This window comes from Galleria mellonella, unplaced genomic scaffold, assembly GCF_026898425.1.
Source record: "Galleria mellonella isolate WM207_F2 unplaced genomic scaffold, CSIRO_AGI_GalMel_v1 utg93, whole genome shotgun sequence".
NCBI lineage: Eukaryota > Metazoa > Arthropoda > Insecta > Lepidoptera > Pyralidae > Galleria > Galleria mellonella.
The window spans coordinates 3,464,063-3,487,221 of NW_026442176.1; the positions used below are offsets into that span (position 1 = coordinate 3,464,063).

Sequence of the window (23,159 nt, forward strand, 5' to 3'; positions counted from 1 at the left end):
TATATATTTTACATCGCTTACTTATACAATTAATATTATGTCAACTGTCCACTGCTGCCTCCATAAAGAGGGGTTTTGTTATATAAATATTACCCCTGTACATTTCCAATATCCGGATTTATTATAATAGTTCTCGATTGGTTATAACATAAACAATCGAGAACTATTATAATAAATCCGCCATTATCCGCTCGCTAAATTTATCACATATTATCTTGAAGGATTACTAACGTGAGTCAAGTAACTAATTTGGTATAAAATTCACATATTAATACTGATAAGATTAGAAATAAAACAACACAATTTCAGTCGTATTTATTTTATTTTGTAGGTACTAAATAAAATATCTATAACTATACGTAAATATGATTAAATTAAAATTTTGTCAGATTATAATAATACTTTTCATAATGATAAGTTTATTTTGTTCATTTCAATAGATGCGTCAGTTTGACAGTGTCCATTAACATATAAAACTTGTGATCACATACACACATACATATACATCACGCCTATCTCCCATTGGAGTAGACAGAAACAATGGAATGGATCACAGAATGGGGGGGTCGATTCTAAAGTACCATGAAGCACCGTTCTCTGAACCTATTCTAAAATTGAAATTTCAATTTAATGATTATCCTAAGAACCAATATGAACTATGTTTCTAATATATTTAAGTAACAATTATTATTACTTCCAGTTATTGGTGGTTCATAAAACAGTAATATTTAAGAAGTAATCAAAATAAAATATAAAGCGATAGATTTAGAGAAATGTCGCCTCAGAATCGGCCCCAATATTAATTAAAATGAATAAAGAAAATATGTTAATTAATAGGAATGTAATCTAAATATAATACAATGATTTCTGATGTATGTACCAGGAACTCATAAACATATAGAACAACGCCGACACCAAATAAGAATAGGAAGGTCAATGACCTCGAAATGTCAAAGTATGGTTTGCATGAAAATTAATTTGCATAACGTATTTTTTCTACAATATTTAAGTCTTTGGATGACAAAATTATTTAAGGCGCCGTAGAATTTCGATATTTATGATGTCATAATACAACGAATTTTTTTTTAAACTTTTTAAACTCCTTCCTATCCTACCATATTGCCAAGATGTATAGGCACACTAGCTTTTATCCGCGACTTCGTCCTCATAACTAGGATATATAGACAGCGTAGTCCTGGAAGAAAAGTCATATTAATAATGGGATCTAACAGGTCGACTTGCACTCAGTTCTCATTGGAATCCATGGTGGTTAATTACTGATGAATACGTCACGATGGGCCAACAAACCTGCTATACTAATACCTCACCAGCGTATACCGATAGCGCAGGCGAGATTACCATTTCATCCTCATTCTTTCTCTTTCTCCGTTTTATACAGTAACTGTATACCAAACTTCATAGTGATTGATTAAATCATTAAGTGGCCAAGAGACAACATACAGACGCACTTTCAGATTTATAATATTACAAAAGGTTAGAATTTTGTATACACGCTACACATTATATTAATATTATAAATATAAAAGATTATGATGTATGTATGTTTGTTACTCTTTCACACAAAACAAACGGATTTGTATGTAATTTAGTACACAAGTAAATTATATCCTGACTTAGCCTATAAGATACTTTATATATTTATTCACGCCGGCAAAGCCACGGGATATAGCTAGTTTTTAATATACAGTATTGTGAGATACCGCGAGTAAAACATGACCACGTGATCACATGGTGTTACATCGCTGTATGTACCTATCGCATCCTGCTCCTACAGATCTCACGACGTGATTAAAATTGGAACAAGTCTCAAATCAGTCAGTGGGGCAATTTATAGGTACGCAAATTTGAACCTTACACACTAAGTAACAAGCGCTCATAGCTGCAATTATGCAAATAATACCGTTTTAATTATATGCAGGTTGATACCGAAACCTAGCAAACCTTTTTTTTTATACTAACACGATATTAAACTAAATAACTTAAAATGATTTTCGAAAAACAAAGAAGTATCGAAATATGATAATATTTTTTGGCTGTTGACAATATTAACCGCACGGTTAAGTTAATAGTGTCTATTTCACACGAGAAATTACTTAATTTTCATAATAGTTATGCCCCACGGCTTTGCCTGTGTGAATGTATGAAGTATGGGATATTTGTTTATCAAATTTCATTCAAATCTGTCCATCACAGTAACAAACATAACAATGTTTTCACAACTCTTTATATTATATTAAACATTATTTCGACTTAGTTCCTCGGTAAGTTATTCAGTTCCGTAAAAACTATTACTGGGTTTTGATTTTTGTTTTTTTTTTTTTTATACAAAACCAAACCTGTATACAGCCCGTCTAATGGTAAACGGTCACTATAGCCTTTGGACGCCTGCAACACTAGGGGTGTCACGTACACGTTGTTTCTTGTACAGTTTCTATTACACATTGAATATCGCTTTATATATTTTAGAAACACCATTTATATGTAAACATTTTTTTATATACCTAATATACTACATAATTTCACCAAGTGAATAAACTTTTGAATTTCCTGTTTTTTTTATTTTTGCTCATAATAAAAAAAATCGTAAAATTTTTGTCCTTAATTTAAGTAATTACTAAATAAAAATGTACACTGAATGTTAATATTACCAATCAAATATAAAAAAAAAAAAAAGAATCTAAAAATTAAAAATACGCCCAGTTTATAATTTATAATGTAGATTCTTATATATAAAGATGCTTGTAAATTATACTGTTGGTGAAAATGATCATATTTTTATGTAAAAAAAAAAGTATCACCTCCGTGTTTTCAGAAGCTATTATTTACTATTGTCTTTTCATTTCTTGTATTCTTTTATTTTTGATCACAATTATGAAATGTAAAAAACAAAAATATTAAGGGGTAAAACTATCGTAAAAATTACATCTGTATTCTATGCGAACTTCAACAGCAATATGGAATGTCAAGAAACATCACGTGTAGTAGCTTGTGGTTTTTGCGTTGACCATTATACGTATGAATATGAAATAAACTATTTTTTAATTTTATTTAAATTATATTTGATTTTTTCTGTAATGTAAAGCGGAGACATGACAGCGCTGCATCAGTCTACCTGTGACCACGCCCGATGTAACCTGATCGAAACGTCGATATAAATATCATAGATTACTCTCTCTCTCTCTCTCTTCGCCTCTTATAAACCATGCAACGTGAATGACTAAAATTTATTTTTTTTTCTTTTTTTTATACCACTGAGATGGCAAACAAGCATACGGCCCACCTGATGGTAAGTGGTTACCATAGCCTATAAACTATTTTCTGTTTACAGATGTACATTCAGCCGTCGTAAATGCCTTATTTATTTATCATTTAAATTGATATTGTGACATGTATTTTGCTAATTTTGTTTCTAAGCGTATTAAATAATATGGAAAACCAAAGTACATATATATATGTGAATTTTAACCTACAAATTATATATATTTTTTATATAATTATAATAACATATATTAATAATAATGTACTAAATAATTTGAGATCTCTAAATACCATACAATTCAATTATATACTTTTCTCTTATGTATATTAAGGCGTATTGAAAAATTGTCCTCTAAACAATTTAATATAATCTAAAAATCGATTACATTATATGATATAGTTTTTTTTTTTAAGTATATACTAAAATTAAATGCACTAAAGAATTTTTTCACTGACGACCACAAAAACCAGGTACGATGGATATACTGTAATGAAAGTACGAAATGATCGATTAATGTACAACACTGTCAAGTCGCCTTTGGAGTCAACAGCCAAATCACTCTCACTTTTTCTTCAAACTCCACAGTGGATCGAGGAAGTTGAGGGGATCCTTCATGTCGCCGCTTTTCAGTCCTGGCGACTGCTTCATCTCCTCGAACGATTCCCGTGAGAACTTCTGCTTTTGGCCGCTAGATGTCGCTACAGTGGGCGTGGGAGTCACCGGGGGCAGCACCGAGGCACCAGATGGTACGGAGACAGCCTCGCCGTTGAACATTGCGGTACCTGAGACATGTTACTTTTTATTAGACCCTAAATTACCTCAAAAAAAATTACCTCAAATCAGTGATATATATACTGGAGACGAACTATATTTTAAGAGATCAGTTGAAAGGAAACAAATTCTTATTACGGGAACCATGTAGCTAAATCTAAGCAGCTAAGCCTGCAAAAGATTACAATAGTAAACATTTTAATGTAATAACTATCGGTTTAACTCATGTTTAATTAATTAGGTCGTGAGAGCTCGACTAGTTACGGGCCCATTTGGAATCCTTAATCGTGAGCGGTTGTGATGTGAGCTTTCTCGATATAATTACACGTAAATTAAACCGATAATTTTACAACGTTTTCGTTAGAGATTGCTAAAGTTTTATAAAAAAAAATGGACATGACAAGTAGTGGTTCACTATATAATTTTTCGAGTTCGCTACTAAGAAATAATAAATTATGTTTGTATTATTTTTTAGATACTAACTAATATACATATCTGTGATGCGTGTCTAAGAAATAATAACGAAAATATATATTTCTCAAACATGGTTGGAAATATGAACATTGATGATAAATCAAAATTGCCGTACTGGCCAGATTAGCGGGCAGCGGCCGGCAAAAGTTATATATATATATATATATATATTTGCGACCAGATAAATTACTATGTAAACTCATATCTGTCCCGTAATTTAAAAATGGAGTAACCTTTTACTTCGAAACATGGCTACCAAGGAGGTAACTAATAAAAGGTTTTATTTAAATTTCGAATTGGCTTACAAATAGAAAGCTGTTTATTGAAAAAAAAACAAAGGAACATGAAAAAATATTATTGTTCATTATTCGTCATTGAACTTAAAAAGTATAATTGTGTTTTTGATTTCCGCTCATTGTTTGAGAAAAGTACTATACAAGCCTTGGCCACAACTAGGTATTAATGGACTCACGTACGTGTGTCTCAGCTACGCCTCGGCCCACATTTGCACGTTCGTCCATCAATGCCTCAGTTGCTGGCCGCTGCAGTAATGTACTAATTTTATATCTATACTCACCTGAACAAAGCACTCCTTGTACATAAAACAGAGCTGTTCTGTAGGCGTCCGCTAGGTACTTGGTGTCTTCCAATACATTGCTCCTGTGTTTGTATAAATTGATGCACCCCGTATCCAGCATGTCTATTTTGGAAAAAGAAAAAAACATATAATTAAAGATAGATGGAAAGATAAAGTAATATTTTATATTAGCTTTTATAAATAAACAAATGTTTGATACCTTTGATTACATTATTATAATATTCGTAGGGATCTTTAATTTTTTTTTTATTTCTAATGGCTGAAATGATGATGATGATGATTTTTTTTAAATAATATATAACCTATGTTACTCGCTAATAGTTTTCTAAAATCCAAATTTCTTTCTAAGGTGAAAGAATTTTTTAAATTGGTCAAACAGTTATTGAACTTTCCCGTTAAAAACAAACATACAAGAAAATCAAATCTTCCCTCTTTATTATATTAGTATAGATACAGAAATATAGATAACAAATAATATACATTTATTCACCAGTTAGATGCCAATTAAATGTATTTTAACTTCATTTCATTCTTCTTAGATAAATTTTGAATTTGAGAGGTGACAAAACATTCATTGACCAAGTTGTAAGAGGCGACTAAGAGAACTTAATTGTAGAGGGATAGGCGGCGGCGTCCCTCTTAAAACATCACCAAAGCCAACCTGCTTGCCAACTACTTGCAAAACCCCCAATGAGGGTAGACCTATGTACAGCAGTGGTCAATTAACAGCTGATACTATCCATTCCGTAACTAGTTGGACAGGGAAGGAAAGGGATTGTTAGTAATGGGGTCAAATAGCCTCATTACTAGCAATATACCCTATCAGGTCGACCTCCACGTGGTTCCCCCTGGAAACCATCGTGTTTAATTCTAGTTAAATTCATCAGGATGGGCTAAATGACATGCTTTTATCCTCATCTGTCATCTCTTACTGGTGCCCCGTCAGTGTATACCGATAGCGCAGGCGGGGTTACCATACAATTTAAAAAAACTAGTTGGGCAACCTTGAAGTTAATATGTCAGTAAAGTCGATATAAATATTACTTTACAGACCATCTGACCATACATTACAGTCATACAAATATACATACATAATATCACATAGTTATAGGTGATACTGACCGACAAGGGCGAGCTGGCCAGCACGCACTTGGCACATAAGCATGAGCAGCAAGGCGATCAGGCTGCTGCGACCAGCGCCGGCGGCACAGTGCAGCCACGCGGTCGCCAGCTGGTTGCTCAGCCGCCCGTCGTACGTCTGCTTCAAGATCTTATCCGCCAACAGCACCAGCGGCGAGCACACGATCCTGAATCGATCAATCAATACATATAATAAAATCGTAACTGGTCGCTGTTTGTACATGGAAGATATATAAGAAAAACTATTATAGGGAGGCTCCCTATAATAGTTTTTCTATGTCTATATCATATAATAGTTTTATGAACGCAATAGAAACCAAAACAGTTATTTTTTATTTTTTGTCTGTTTTATGTATGTCCATTTTGTCTGTACGTTTGTACGCGGTAATTTCAGAAACGGCTTAACCGATTTGAACGCGGTATTCACTAATGCGTTGCGGTTTGCTCCACTTAACATTTAGTGTTTGTTTTATTTCAATCGGTGCATAAATAAAAAAAGTTCTATTAATCTAAAGAATCACATATAAAATGCTATAAAATAAGCTATTAGTTGAATTGGCTAAAACTTTATTAGGTACGTATTTATCATTTAAGTATATAATACAATATAAAACCGGAAACCGGACCGAAGAATTCCAATGGGAATGAAACACGGGACCTGCATCTTTAGAAGCGGACAACGCCACGGGGAAACGGCTAATATTTAAATAAATTATAATTTTCACAAAAAAAGGCGACACGGTAAACACGATGCCATTACTGAAAACTTGCTTTGCTAGACAAATCCATAGTAGCAGCAAATCCCTCGGTAGATACGTTTTCGTTGCTACTCATCAACAGAATAGCAATCATCTCTATTCAAATAGACATATTTACAAGTTCTTTCAAATTGTCCTTTTCATTATAATTCTACTGCTGGTACTGCTGGACGGTTACCACTTTCCATCAGGTGGGCCGTCAGCTTGTTTGCCATTCTAAGTTGTATATAAAAAAAAAACTAAAGATTCAAAGCAAAATTTCAGGATCGATCATAAATAGTGAGAAAACTGCCACTGTTCCGTTTCGTGTATCGATTCCTTTGCCACCTATTTAAATTTTTTAATCCCTCACTCCTCCCCTCCCCAACATTTTACTATGCCCCCACCCCTACCTAACTTTTAACTAAAAGTCACAACACTAACGACTGATGAATTACATAGATCTTGAATATAAATAGGCTTAAAGGAAACTATATTAAAATTGTATGCAATGAACATTCTCACCTATATCATAAATTATTTGAATAAGTCTATATGTCAATCTCTATTTTTATTTACAGAATACTTAGGGATAATGGGGCCCTAACGTGTTGCAGTGTATACTTACTTGGCGGGGAACACGTTGATCTGATAATGCGTGACATTGAAGGCGGTCTTTCCGCATGCGACGGTCAGCTTCCTCTCCGTCCAGTGTACGGTGCACGTCACCTCTTCCAGCGTCACCTTAAGCCCACCCGACAGGTCTAAAGACTGGCCCCTGGCCGTCGGCCAGTACGATTTGCCTTGGATCTGATAATATAAAGAGTCAATTTTTTTGAAATCTAATGATTTCGTTTCATCAAATATTTAGAATACTTTTACGGGTTATTTTTATTGAACACAATGATAGTGATCGACCTCCGCATCTTCCTTGCTCTCCCTCTCTCTTCCTTTTTCTATCTCTAAGTAGATGCAATATATATATTTGAATGTTTGGTCATCACTTTTATGGGTTATTTTTATTGAACACTAGTGTACGGCCCCGACTTTGCACAAGTAGATGCAATTTGAATGTTTGGTACACGGATTGCGTATATAAGGTATAGATATAGAATATAAGATACATAAGATATTGATTCACACACGAGAACAGCTAGTCTAGAATATGTTTTTGTTTCACGACAGAAAAAATACATATTTAAATAATTTAAACTCACCTCAATTTCACTGAGCAAACACACAATACAACTAATCTTATGCTCGAGCACTGCTCTCCAGAATACTTCCCAATCTTCTTCGGCAGGGTTCTTCGATATCACAAGAGGGATACACCAGGATGCTAATTGCTGCAAAAATTTGATATAATTTAGAATTCACGTATTCCATCCATCTGTAACAACTTAATGACGTCCTATTAAGGTGCATTAGTTTATTATTAGTGTACTCTCTCTTTTCATTGAAGAGTTTCCTCTTGTCGGTGCAACTAATTCATGCATCTTCTTCCAGCCAGTTCTATCCCAGGCCATATTCTTGACCTCCCTATACGATATGACACCTAGTGTTTTATTTGTATTATTACTATAGGATATTATTAATTTTCTTGTAACAAATAATGTAAAAGTGTGTGTTCGTGTTGCATTGATGCGGCGTATAAAGAAACAGTGTATTGAGGGCGTATTGCATTGTGCATAGGATAGATTTATTATTATTCTATTGCTCACAAAAATTACATTAATATAAATTATTTCGATCAAAAATGTACAACAAGATCAAAAATGTACAATTCGACATGAAATAAATAAATAAATACAAGATGATGATAGAATCGAAACTTGCTTGATTATTTTCTAATTAAAGATAATTAAAGGCAAAATTTCTAAAGTGGCAAGTAGTTTTATTTATTTTTCACCGATATAGTAATAATTTATTATAATTTTTGTCTTTATTGCATTTGCATTGTACAACTTTGTAAAAAAACACATACTGCCAAAACACATTACGATAGACACAGGGCTAGAGTTCTATCACTTCATAATCATACGTAATAATAATAAAAACCACTCGCCAAACCATAAATTTTATTTCAAATTATCTTTAATTACAAAATAATCAACAAAAACCACAAGTCTCGATTCCAGCGCCATCTACTATTTCTTGTCTAATTTTGTTTAGTGATCAACTACCTTAAAGGTTTCCTACACAAATCTATTTAAATTATACTCACTCTATAATATGAGACGTTGAAGTAAGCATCCGGATCAGACTTGAGGGTCAGTCTTGAGTCATCGAAAGGCACTACATCGGTCACTATGTTCCCGCTAGAATGCTGCATCGCGATCGTTTTTGTTCTAGTCATATTTTCTTTGGCCTGTAAACATAATCAGTTTGTACTTTTTGTAACATTACTACAGAACTGAATACAAATTGCGTGTACGTGTTAAAAATGATTATTTACATCATCATCATCATCATCATCATATCAGCCGTTATCTCTCCATTGGTGAACATATGCCTCCTCCATAGACTGCCACAAGAAAAGGTCCTGAGCCACCTGCTTACACCGACATACTCCTTAGAATGTATTTGAGGTCGTCACTTCCTCCAGTGGAAAAATCTTCCCCATCGGTCATCGGTTCTTCGAGCTATGCGACCAACCCATTGCCACTTCAGCTTGCTTATCCTTCGGACTATGTCGGTTAGTTTGGTTCTTTAGCAGATATCCTCATTTCGGATTCTGTTATGCAATAATTATTGAAAATAATTGGGTGTCGTAAAAGGCGACTAAAGGAAGTAAATGGTAGAGAAATGGACAGCAACGTCCCTGTTAAAATACCACCAAAAGCCTAACTGCGATTGCCAACTCCTCCGCCGAACGTGACAACTACTGGCAAAAAGTTATGTTCAGCAGGTTACAGTCCACGGCCGATATAACAATAATGATCTAATATTAATACAATAATATATTATCAATATTATAATAACTTGTTAAAGAGCAAACTAAAAGACTCTTACGACACCCACGGGAAAGGAAGAGCTGGCCTATTCTATGCCGGGATCACACAGCCCAAATTTGATATACGGATAGGTTGTATCCTAACTTAGCATATAACCTGCTTTATGTATTGATTCACACAGGCAACGCCGCGGGATTCAGCTAGTAATAAAATAAAAACTTTTGACCATCCTGACCTGTACATCTTGGAAAGTCTTCCATTTTGAGTCCAAAAGTGTCAACCTGCTAGGCGTCTTATCAGTCAACGAATCCACCAGTTTCTGCAAATTCTTCACCTCCTGAGTGAATTTATTCAGTAAACTTGGATCCGAGAAGAGATCTACCTTCGCCGGTCGCTCCAGCACTTCCTCTTTCGGCGCAGGCGCAACTACCGGCATCGGTTTTGGCGTAGATGACTTTTTGATAGCACTTTCAGAAATCTGAGGCACTTTTATTTCAGGCATTAGAGGTTTATGTTCGACCGCAAAATCAATATCGGATAGAAGATCGAATACTGACGGTTCGGGCTTGTCCACCGGCTTTTCCGGTTCAGTTTTTGTTTCTATCTCTATCTGCGAGCTCGCAATAGGCGTTTCGGGAACATTATTATCGAAGTTGGGTTGCGGCATCTCTTCTTTTGGAGTGGTCACTGAAAAGGAAAAATAAATAAAATACTGGTTCTATTTGGAAATTGTTTATTAATAAATCATTAGTTACAATATAAAATGTAGTATTAGTAATTATCTCTAAACATGTATAAGTCTAAACAGCAATAGTTGCGTTCTAGCTTTTTTAAGCGATAGATACATTAAAAGAAATTACTATACAAAAATGCTTATTAAGTTTACTTGAATAAAAATTATTTATTAAAATAACATAGCGAACTACTTTGAACCATAATATGTAAGTTTATTAATTAGCAACATTAATTGCCATAAAATAACGCAGACAATATGCACTAATGTATAAAATATAACTTCTACAAGTATAGTAGCCAACTCATATATTCCGTCCCCAAGTTGTGTATAATTTAAATTGGCAAATGTCAATAAAAATTCTTTAGCAGCAAGTAAGTAGTTTACAATAAACAGTACGTTAAAATACAATGGTGCATAATTCCAAAAGGTATTTTCAATAGCTGAGAATAACTGTTATAATAGACTCTTACCTTGATTATTACTAAAAGTGACACTTGTGTCCTGCCCTTGTCCACATTGCATATAAGTCGACTGATTTATATTGGCACCATAATTCGTTGTCTCTGGCTGAGAGTTAGGCACACTCTCATTTGGCTGGATAGTTTGATAACCGTACGGCGCATTGTAATAAGTTTGGTTGTCGCTCAACGGCTCTACAGACGTTTGGGGCACTTGTTCTGAAGACGGTGATTGCACAGTCTCGCATGTCCCTGCACTCGTATAAACTCCCTGAGCAGGCCAATTCGGATTCTGTCCCATCGACTGTGAGTTCACATTGGCTTGATCAGGATTTACATACCCCGTAAAAGAGTTTTGAGATCCGTAGTTATAATCGTACGTGCCTGTCGCCGGGTTATAATTATAACCCGGGTGGTTTTGATAGGTCTGATTGCAATTGACATTTTGTGTCTGATCTGGGTACTGATATGAGGTAGTCGGCACCGTATTCTGTTCGGCCGGGTTATAATTAGGTGTCGCGTTTGGAATATTCTGGTAGTTCGGTTGATATTGCGGGGTCGTAGACAACGCTTCTCCGGTCACATGTGATTTTATTGGTTTGTCTATGGCATCCAATTGAGCGAGGACTTTGGGGTCAATGAAATTACTGTCTTGTTCGGGAATAGTACTGTATGCTTGGGGGACACTTACTGGGATGTTTGTGATAGAGGTTGTTGAAGTCATATTGCTGTCTGTATTGGTATAAATGGGATACTCTGGAGTGGCGTAATTCGGGTAACTATACTGTTGTTCGGCGCTATATGTGCTAGATACGTTTGGAGTTGGCTGGTACTGAGTATTGGTACTGTATGGATAGTTCATCGAATTGTAGTCGGATGGGAGTTGCGATGGAGTCATATTCATATTTGTATTAGGATTGTGAGCATTGCTGTATGTTGCAACATTAGGAGTAGAGGTTTGCGGATACTGGATATTGTAGTATGTCTGTGAATAGTCAGCTCCGTAGCCTGTTGCTTGACTTATTGGCTGACCCATTGGTTGACTCATTGGCTGACTCACTGGCTGACTCATTGGTTGAGTCATTGGCTGACTCATTGGTTGACTCATTGGCTGCCTCGTTGGCTGACTTATTGGTTCCGATCTGGGGGTAGCAATTTGCATCTGTCCAAAGTTTGCGGTCAAGTCCTGACTTTGGTTATATGGAGTACTATATGCAGAAGACACCTCAGGTATAGTTGCCATTTGATTGTGTTGATTGTACGGATCACTGTATACACCATATTGGCTTACATTAGGGTGCATATTCGCTTGGCTCACGCTGTTGTATGCCATGGGGCTCTGTGAGTCGGTCACTATAGTCGAACTATTGTGAGTAGCTGAATAATATGGGTTTGTATATTGAGATTGTGGGTCTTGCAATGAGTATTGCGGCGGAGTGTATGGTGTGTTGTAACCATATTGAGCATCTTCAGGCTTGTCATATCCCGTCTTCATGGGATAACCATAATTAGATTGTATAGAATAAGGTTCATTTCCAGTTGGCGCGTAAGGTGTACCATATCGGCCGTATGGATTATTTGGGTTTTGTAATGCCTGTGGGACCACCACGCCATCCGGTAATTGGGTTTGAGATAAATCAGTAGCTGAAACAAAACGTAAATATTACAATTTAATTACTTAATATATTATAATTGAAATTTTTTTTATTTTTACCAACGATTTGGCCTGGCTTCATACGGGTTCTATAAAATTAAAAAAAAAGGCCTATGTTACTTATTTATAACATAACTTTCTATAGATAAAAGAATTTTTAAAATCGGTTGAGTAGTATTTGAGTTCATCCATTACAAACAAACAAACAAAACAATCAAATCTTTTCTCTTTATATTGTAATATTAATATAGATAACCGTAACAATCCATAAACACGTGGTACTGAGCATGGGTCTCTCCATTAGAAAAGGATATTAACCTATTATTATTGCGCTGGCTAGGTGACTTGGCATAGAATTTTAGGTATTTATGGGTCTTTATTCCCCTAGTCACCTCATCCAATATCTATAAAATATGGGTTGGCAATCGCAGTTACGTTTTGTGATGTTTTAAGAGGGACGTTACTGCGTATCCCTCAAGCGTTAAATTCCCTCAGTCACCTTTTATGACACCTACGGGAAAGAAAGAGGTGGCCCATTCTATGCCTAGACCACAGCGTATTATATCTGTAAATTCCTTGGCAAGGTTTCCCCTAGAGACTACAGTATGGGGTTCTTAAAAATGGTGCATTAAGGGTTCTTGGTCGTCGGGATACCGCTAGTGTTACAGGCGTCCCTCGGTTGCAATGACAGTTTACCATTAGACGGACTGTATGCTTGTTTGCCACCTTCATCGTGTAAAAAAATATAAAGTAGATACTCTGCAGTAATCGTTTACTTAATGGTAGTGACGACACCGACGCTGTAGCGGTTTAACAGACGCCTCCTGATACTTATATGTTTGAATCCCACATGACACAAATACAATTTTATTCGTGAGTATTCATTCATGTGTTGACATTTTTACATATTGTATTTTGTATTTACAAAAAAATGCTCTTATTTATAACAGAAACAACACTTACCCTCAGAACCGACGGGTGTTGGTCTGACAGACGTCGGATATATCGATTCAGGATAGTACGTGTCAGGTTGCACGACGTCAACTGGAACTAAAAAGAAGAATAGAAAATAAAACAATTATCTCACGTTAACAACATAATAGTATCCTGCATATGTACGAAATGAAATGTTTAAAAACTATAATGCGTTCGTAATAAGGACATGGGCGTTTTCGCAAATTCTCAAATTAAATAGAGATTCTTTCTCACACATTTGACATATATTTGGCAACCTCCATACATCATTCCTAATGCCAATGGTAACCAAAACCACATTGTTGCACCATTTGTCAAACATAGCAGAGAAAAATTGTGTTGGGAATTTTTAATTTATACCCATGCAGTGACATAAATACACCATCTTGGGCCCGTGACAAATTCATCAGCTGGCAAATGGAATAATTTTTATAATTCGTGTTTATATTCGAGTTAATTGTCTAATTCTCTTAAGTTAAATATTTTTTACTAGTTTATGCAATAAATCATTAGATTCTTCTTGTGTTCGCTACCTCTCGGTCTAGGGGCCCCCTTCGGCCAGGGGTCTGAAGCCTTTTGCCCGCTTTGCCACCTTATTGTGCATCCTTGTGTTATTGTATATATACATGTGCAAACTATAAAAGTACCCAGCAATAAAACACACTATCTCTTCTATATCTTTGTACTCTGAAACACTACCTATATATATATATATATATATATATTAAATATATTCACCTTGAGTTCTCCCAGCCAATGTTCTATTCTTCATGTAAGGCAAGTAGTCCTTTAGTTTACGAGTGCCAGTGCTGGGCGTCGGCGCTACTTCGGCCATCTTGGTGACGCCTACCGTCGCCGGTACGGGACTGGGGGTCGATGCTGGAATAAAACAAAGTATTTTTAAATCAACCTTAATTGAAACTATATCTCGATGTCAATATATAGAAAGTCCAAACACAAACCAGAGGGAGACTTTGTACAAAAGTCGATTGCTTGAGTACCTCTGTCCTATTCGTGTTTCTACCGTGAAGCAGTTGTGTTTGCATGGCTGTGTTTCGGTTTGAAGGGTGGGATATGGCGTGAATTTACTGGGTACAGAGGAATAACACCTAAGTCCTTCAGGAATGGCAACGCATAGGGGGTATCATGGGCGAAACAGTATACACTGTAATGTCCATGGTACTGCTCATGTCTATAGGCGACGGTTACCACTTTCCATTAGGTGGGCCGTCAGCTTGTTTGTCATTCTAAGTTGTATATAAAAAAACATACTTTATTAAAATAAACTAAAAGAATAACAAAATAGTTTGTGACTATCTTCTGATTTTATCATCATTATCATCATTCAGCTTTATATCGGAGATATACTGAAAATCCGGTTCATCGGAGAAAGATAGATAGATAGATACTCTTTATTGTTTCCACCAAAAGATTACAATAGTAAACTTATTATAAATAATTACAAGAAATAATCACAATGAGAAAACAATAGGCGACCTTATCAGAAAATACTTAAAAATAGATTAAAAAATATTTGTTGTACAAAAGCAAAGTTATTTAAATAAAAACAAGTACAACAACATCAACAGAGGGATTTTAAAAATGTCCTTGATATGGAACTCTATTGGTATAAGAGATGAACTCACACTTGACCATTTTGTTACACTCACCTTTGCTACTATGTTTCGCCAGCAGCTGCTCCCGCTCCTCTTGCTGCACTTGGCAGGTGCTGCGCAGTCGGGTAAGTAACTGGCTCACGTTATGCGACAACTTCTTATAGAACTCTTGTCCCTTCTGCGACTTGCCTAGGAGCTCTTCGTATGTATCATATGAAGTGATCAAAGCTGGAAAAAGGAAAATATATCTTAAAACCCATTCACACAATGCATAAATCAATACAAATTGACAAAATTCTATTAATATTATTAATGCGAAAGTTTTAACGACGGATGGTTGTTTGTTACTCTTCCATGCAAAAACTACTGAACAGATTTGAATGAAATTTAGTACACGGGTAGGTTATATTCTAACTTAGCACATAGCATACTTTATAACATATTAATTCACGCGAGTATAGCCGCGGGATACAGCTAGTTATCAATAAAGCAAAATTATTATGTAATTTATCTCAATTCAAAATTTTTTACCTACTAAAGAAACACTATATGTTAATACTTATAGTTGTTAGCATTTGACGACAATAAATGCCTCATTGTTTCCGCCATTCAAATGTTTATTTACACTTATTTTCTACGCGCAATCAATGAAAAAATATCTAAAGTATATAATAGCTAGTAAATATATAATAGTAAAAGTCTATACGTTTGTACTTAAACAATTAAATTGTGTTCCACAAAACAAAGAAAAGCGACTTCAATTATGGCAAAATCAGTTACTTTTATTTAAAAACTATAATACCTAACCAATTTTGACAAAATTGTTATCTGCATCTTTAATCTGCAAGCATATCCTTTCATATAAAAAAAAAATCCAAATCGGTTTACATTTCATAGAGTTATGAAGTAACAAAACAAAAAAACAACTGAATTGAAAGCCTTCTCTTTAAAGTCGGTTAAAAATTCTTACCATTAATGAGACCTTCTCGCTTCCTCAACACGTCAGAGAGCAACCGCCGCGAGTCACCATACGACGCGTACAGTGATGTCAACTTGTTGATTATATTCTCTTGGGCTGCTAAATTCTGCTCGATAATTTTCACCTAGAGACAAAGGTAGATACCAAATAAATAAAAAAATACCATACATTGAATAAATAAAAAATAGCATTTTACCACAATTTTGTTTGCAGTCTGCCCCACTCTCGATAAATTAATATAATAATCATTTATTTCAGGCACTGACAGCCCCATAAAATGTTGCCACCTGATAGTGTGTGTATATATATATATATATATATATATATATATATATATATATATATATATATATATATATATATAATTTACGATTTGGATTAAAATTAACTATAACCCAATATTTTTTTTTTTATCATCTTGTTTGCCATTCTAAGTTGTATAAAAAAAACATGGGCAGTTTATACTCGTATCTTAACTTAGCATACAGGATACTTAATGTACTGATTTACTCGAGTAAAGTCACGGAATAGTGTGTATTATTTTTATATTTTAAAAAACATACCTTCGGCGTGTGCTTCTCCAACTCCTGTTTGAATATCTCATCGGCGGGCTCGCTACTCCGCGCGAGAAGCTGCGAGGTGATATCGTCGTTGGTGATTGCCTCTCTCAACTGCTGGATCAGGGCGTCCCGCTGTGTCTGCATTTCGCGCGCTTTGCCCACTACCCGCCGCATCTCCGCCATCGTCTCGCGATCTAAACCTTCTGTGAAGGGAAACAAAAATTTTAAAGAAAAACACGATCGATATTGGTATTCAAACATATATTACCTATGGTCTACCTAATGGTAATTCGACTCGCAATCGACAGAAAACCCATCCTCACAGATAGAACCAGAATGATCACGTACAATGAGGTTTCAGAAGAGGTTTCGGCCCCGAACACTCAAGTTGTAGAATGACCTACCTATGAAGGCTTTCCCTAAAAACTATAGCATGGAGTTCTTCAAAAAGGGCGTATTAAGGTTTCTTGTGAGTCGGCAAAGCATGGTATCCCTGGTCTTACAGGCGTCCATAAGCTGCAGTTATTCCGTTTACCATCACCACCAAAAATTACCACTGAACTTTATATGTTGCCAAGTATTTGGGACAGAGGTACCCAAGCAATCGACATTTGTACAAAGTCTCCCTCTGGTAAAATGTAAATAAGCAACTTGGTACCAGAAGTAATAGATAATGTTATCAATTATCACTACATAGTATAAAACAAAGTCGCTGTCGCTGTCTGTCTGTCCCTATGTATGCTTAAATCTTTAAAACTACGCAACGTATTTTGAAGCGGTTTTTTTTTAATAGATAGAGTGATTCAAGAGGAAGGTTTATATGTATAATACATAATTCATAATACAGAAAAACACTGACTTAGTTACTCAATTCTGTCTTTGACGTGCTACTCTGACATAATATATATATATATATATATATATATATATATATATATATATATATATATATATATATAAACATCATATCAGCCTTTAACTGTCCACTGCTGAACATAAGCCTCCCCCTTACAGGGTTTTGCCAGTAGTTGCCACGTTTATCAAGCGGATTGGTAATCACAGTCAGGCTTTGAGATGTTTTAAGAGGGAAGCTGCTGCCCATTCCTCACCCTCCCTTAGTTGCTGCTTACGACACCTGCGGCAAAGAAAGGGGTGGCCCATTCTATGCAGGGGCACACACGACATGGGCATAATATATTTTTAAAATTTAAAGTAGATACAGAAAAAAGACTCACCAATATTATCAATACTAGGAATTTTAACTTGCAGTACATCTAGCGGCTGTGCAAGCAGTCTCAAATTGGCTATGTGGAGTGTCATAGCTTTATGCAGTACTTGGTTGCTTTCGTTGGTTCGACTGTGTGCCTCTTGGTACTTGTGATATTCGCGAGACAGCTCAGTTTGAACAATAGATGGCGGACGAGGGCCCATAACCTGTTGGTAGTCTTTTTCTTTTTTTGTTTCGTCCTGTAAAAAATGGGATAGATCCTAAATTATAATAATTATTTTTGGAATAGCCATATACAAATGGACAAACTTTACAATATTTCCAACTTATAATGAAATGTAAAAATTCTGAATAATCAATCAAAGTTTACTTTGTAAAACAGCTCAATACAAATTGGTTATAATTATAATCCCTTATCATGATCTCCGAAAGAGATATGAGCAGTCAATAAATTGTCTTGTGTTAGGAACTCCCTTGACCAGTTAATTTATGTGTAGATAACATCATCATATCAGTCTTTAACTGTCCACTACTGAACATAAACCTCCTTCTTAGGTTTTGCCAGAAGTTGCCACGTGTGGCAGGTGGATTGGCGACCGCAGGTAGGCTTTAGAAATGCTTTAAAAGAGACGATACTGCCCATCCCTCGCCCTCCCTTAGTCGCATCTTACAGCACCCATGGGAAAGGAAGGGATGGCGTATTCTATGCTGGTACCACTCGGACAGATAGATAACATAGTTTTATGAAATGAAAATTAATTAAAATTGCATTAATGAATATCCCACCTGTATAAGAGTTTTGATTTCAGCCAACGATTGCTCCACATCAGTAATTATTTCAGCCAAGTTGTTCATGGAATCAACGAGTGTTTGAATAATTTCCGCCTTGGCATTCATGGCTGCACATCTATCCACTATTTCTTGTGGTATCCTAGTTAAAAATTACATATATATCATTTATAACTATTGTTCTAAATATTTATTAATGAATAAATTGATATTGCAAATTTATATTAAAAAACAGGATATAAAAAATGAGTTTTCGACCATATTTATATAAATACATACATACACCTAATAACATTATTCTCCTTTTTTCAACGATTGGATAAAAAACATTTTTTAAGCAGTTAATAATAACTTAAAATAAAAACATACAATAATTTTAATAATTTATTTCAATAACTTCCTAGTAGTAGGAACATAAGCCTCATAAGTATTATGAAAAAAGAAAATTTCCCTTAATTGTTTAATACTATAATAATCTAAGACACTGGACTAAGAAATAAAATATTACATTACTAACAAGCAAAACTATAAAAAAGATGACTCATGGCAAAGCAACTCTCAACAATAATATTATCAGATATCAACCTCAATAGATAATCATTTCCTTCAAGTTACTGCAAATTAACATACAAATTTTGTATCCAAAATATGTTTATCATAAGACTAAAACATGACGCCACACTTTTTCCTCCCTATGATGTTGTAGGAGACAATTATACAGCAGCAGAATATGCCAGTGGAAGAAAAAGAAAAATCGAAGTAAAATAGTGAACAAAAAGGCACATGAATAACATCTGAGTCCTCAGGAATGGCAACGCATGGGGGGTATAATGGGCGAAACAGTATACTCTGTTATGTCCATGGTACTACTTGGCGACTTGCTTATAGGCGACGGTTACCACTTTCCATCAGGTGGACCGTCAGTTTGTTTGCCATTCTAATTTGTATAAAAAATAATCCTAAAAAAGTTTTCTGGTAGAGAATGTCACATTAAGTCTGCCTTTTGTGACACATTTTATTAATCTTTCATCATCATCATTTCATAGGGGAGGTCTATGTCCACTGCTGGACATAAACCTCCCCCATAGACTTCCATAAGAAATGATATTGAGCCACCTACATCCACTGACTTGTTGCAATGCATTAGAGGTCGTCACTCCATCTAGTGGGGGTTCATCCAACACTTTATTTATTATTTATGTACTTAAAGTTTATTGGCCAATAAATTTTAAATAAATAAATCGTAGTAGGATTTCATTCACATAACTTTCAGAGTGTAACCTTAAAAAACCAATAATAAATTTTAAAATACCAAGAATACTTACTTTTGGTCAGATTCCAACACCTCCAACTGGTCGAGTTGCAATGAAGACATAAACTCCATAAGCTCTGTGTTCTTAGATTCAGCTTGTCCCACTACATGTCTGAGGAGTTTCGCCTTTTCTTCAGAATACATGGAGGATGCCTCGTGTGCCCCAATTGGGACTAAACGGGAAAATATATCTGGGCCAGATAGCTGAAAACAATTTTTAAAAATAAGCTTGTATCCTTTTTAAAGCACTCAATAATTATTAAAATATAATTTTCGTGTGAATCTATAAGCATAATTATCTCAACTATTATATTATTATATTTACTATGCAATACAGATTAACATCTAGCATATTTGAAAATTTCCATGAGAGCTATAACAAAAATAGTATAACTTTATTACAATTGCTTCAGTAGGTCCTTTAAATTAAATAATATTAATAGAGAGCTAATTGCACTCAGGAATACAGTAATAATTACAATTAAAAACAATATGAGCAAAAATGAACTGAAGTGAAGCATTATGCACATTTTACACACCTATTGAAGATTAACTATTTTAATAAAAAAATGTTTAAAGAAATTTAATAAAAAAAATTGCAATTATTCAATAATCAATCACCTCAGGGTCATTAAAGTTGATTGCCATGGCTTTCACCAAACAAACTGGTTTCAAATCCAACAAAAGGTCCTTATCAGGCACCTCTTCATGGTATATGAACTCATTTTCATTTTTGGCTGCCTTCCGCTTCCCTTCCACCACATCATTGGTAAAAGTCAATGCTTCTTGAGTAATTTGAGTTGGTTCAATGTATTTGGCCAGTTTTCTGGCTTCATTAAGTTTATCAACCGCCTGTTGGTAGAATGCCACTCTTTCTCCCATCTTCTGTTGTTCTTCAGCATTCATTCCTAAGCAAAATTAGTTGATATAGCAAAATTTCTACAGATAATGTTTATGTGTAAAAATGCATCCATTCACATATTATTACTAGACTATAATAATAATTTGTAACACACAATCAAATCAATTCTGTAACTTCCTAACAAGTTAGTGATATAGTAAATGTCTATTTATTATATATGACTATTACCACAATGACACAATATGGTACAAACATACAGATCATATTTTTAGCAAACACCACAAAACCATAGACACTAAAGTTTACACTGTAGTGTATGTAAAATTTTAATTTTACTAGTGAAATAGCCCTTAACATTGTGTTCAAAATATTTGTCCTATCTATAGTTATATATTATTATTACAATAAACTAACCAATACTTACCCTGATATAAACAAACTATGCATCCAACATAGAATGATTTGAAGGACAAATATCGATGCCAGTAATTGTAAATCTTAGTGCCTGTAATCTCGTGAATGTTATCCGTGCCAGTAGACGGTCCAAGCAGAGCAAGTGCATTTCTATAGAAGAACAACACTTGGGTTGCTACAGCACCTGTTTATTAGAATAATAAGTATCACAAAAATATACTAATTGGAGGGTACTTAAATTAGACCAGTGTAACATTGTGACTCATAATGTAAAACAAGCCTAATTTCAGTTAGTTACTCATAAAAGTTAGTTTAATTGGTAATAAACATACACATAAAGACAATATTTAAATTATGAAGGTAACAGTAATATTTAATATAATTGTCACATTATTATAATTTACAACTTAATTACAATTAATGACAACAAAAACAATCTAAAAAATGAAGTAGGTACTTATAATTTTTTAATTTATTTAAACTATTTATAACACTAATAGAATTAATTGTACCCAGGAGAGGAAGCAATTAAATAAAAAATAAAAACACTAATAGTATAAGCAGTTTCTGAATATGCAGCATATTAAAAAATAGGAATAGACTCTTACCAACAACACTTGGTTTCTTTGTATCTTGAATGCTCTTATCAAGAATACATTCTTGGGCCTGAGCAAAACATATTTCTTGAAATAGCCTCATGATATCTGAAGACACATCAACTCCTGGAGGTTGTGGGTACTGTTCCCTCAAATGCTGGAAGGCCCAAGCGGCATTCTGATACCTGGTGCAGGCTGTCTTGAGACTCTCTACGGAGGTGCGAGGCTCAGATGCTGCTAACTGTGTGTGAAGTGCACCAATGTTGTAGAGTATACATGCCATCTCAAATCGTATATCAGCTAATGGACAAGTCATGTTGGCATAGATATCCTTCCTGAAAGTTAAAATTTTAATCATAAGTTTTAATTAAACACCCCCACACATAATTTTTTATAATCAATCATCACTAATATAGGTATTACATTTAAGATGTGTCTAAACTTGTAATGTCTAAAGAAAATATCCATCAATATTAAGACTTAAATACTTTATTTAAAAACTACATAGTTACCAGGCAAATGTACAGGCCACCGGTTGTCCTTTAGCCATTGGGAATCTACTCTGAATAGCTCGCAATTGGCAAAAATATCTAATGAGAGCAGAAAGACCAGCAGAGTCGGTCGTCGGCCGTACTGCAGCGGACCGTAGGCCTTCCAGCTGATGTATTTCATTACTGTAACTGTCCGGATCTTCTCGATATGCTTCTGATATATACTAAATAAACAACAGAACAGAGTTAAACAATAAAGAAATAATATTAAATAGAATAACAATACGTAGTGACACATACCTGCTTAAGTTTGGGTCCAAAATGTGTATTCTCTGGACTTACTTTCAGCTCAAAGCTGATCATCGGCAATTTTGGTACCGCTTCCATGTTTCCAGAAATCACTTTAATCCAAAAAATATTCAAATAAATAGATTTTCATAACATTATCACTGAATAAACAATTTTGTCACAGTCACAGATCAATGAAATGGTAGAAAGAAAATGTTTTTGTTGCTTGAATTTTTCATTCATTCAT

At 34.7% G+C, this 23,159-nt stretch overlaps 1 protein-coding gene across 1 annotated transcript; it reads right to left on the reverse strand.

Annotated features, from left to right (window-relative positions):
- Positions 1-303: 303 nt before the first annotated feature.
- LOC113516867 (tyrosine-protein phosphatase non-receptor type 23) lies at positions 304-23,141 on the reverse strand. The gene is made up of 21 exons (XM_052902613.1): positions 22,925-23,141; positions 22,646-22,848; positions 22,146-22,468; positions 21,548-21,721; positions 20,883-21,169; positions 20,275-20,465; positions 18,947-19,091; positions 18,168-18,399; positions 16,936-17,135; positions 16,364-16,496; positions 15,448-15,621; positions 14,516-14,656; positions 13,766-13,852; positions 11,161-12,792; positions 10,190-10,641; positions 9,225-9,368; positions 8,218-8,346; positions 7,629-7,810; positions 6,246-6,430; positions 5,103-5,225; positions 304-4,062 (listed from the first exon to the last, which is right to left on the reverse strand). Exons 1-21 carry the CDS (start codon positions 23,009-23,011, stop codon positions 3,842-3,844), a joined length of 5,445 nt encoding a protein of 1,814 aa, XP_052758573.1. The 5' UTR covers positions 23,012-23,141; the 3' UTR covers positions 304-3,841.
- Positions 23,142-23,159: the final 18 nt, after the last annotated feature.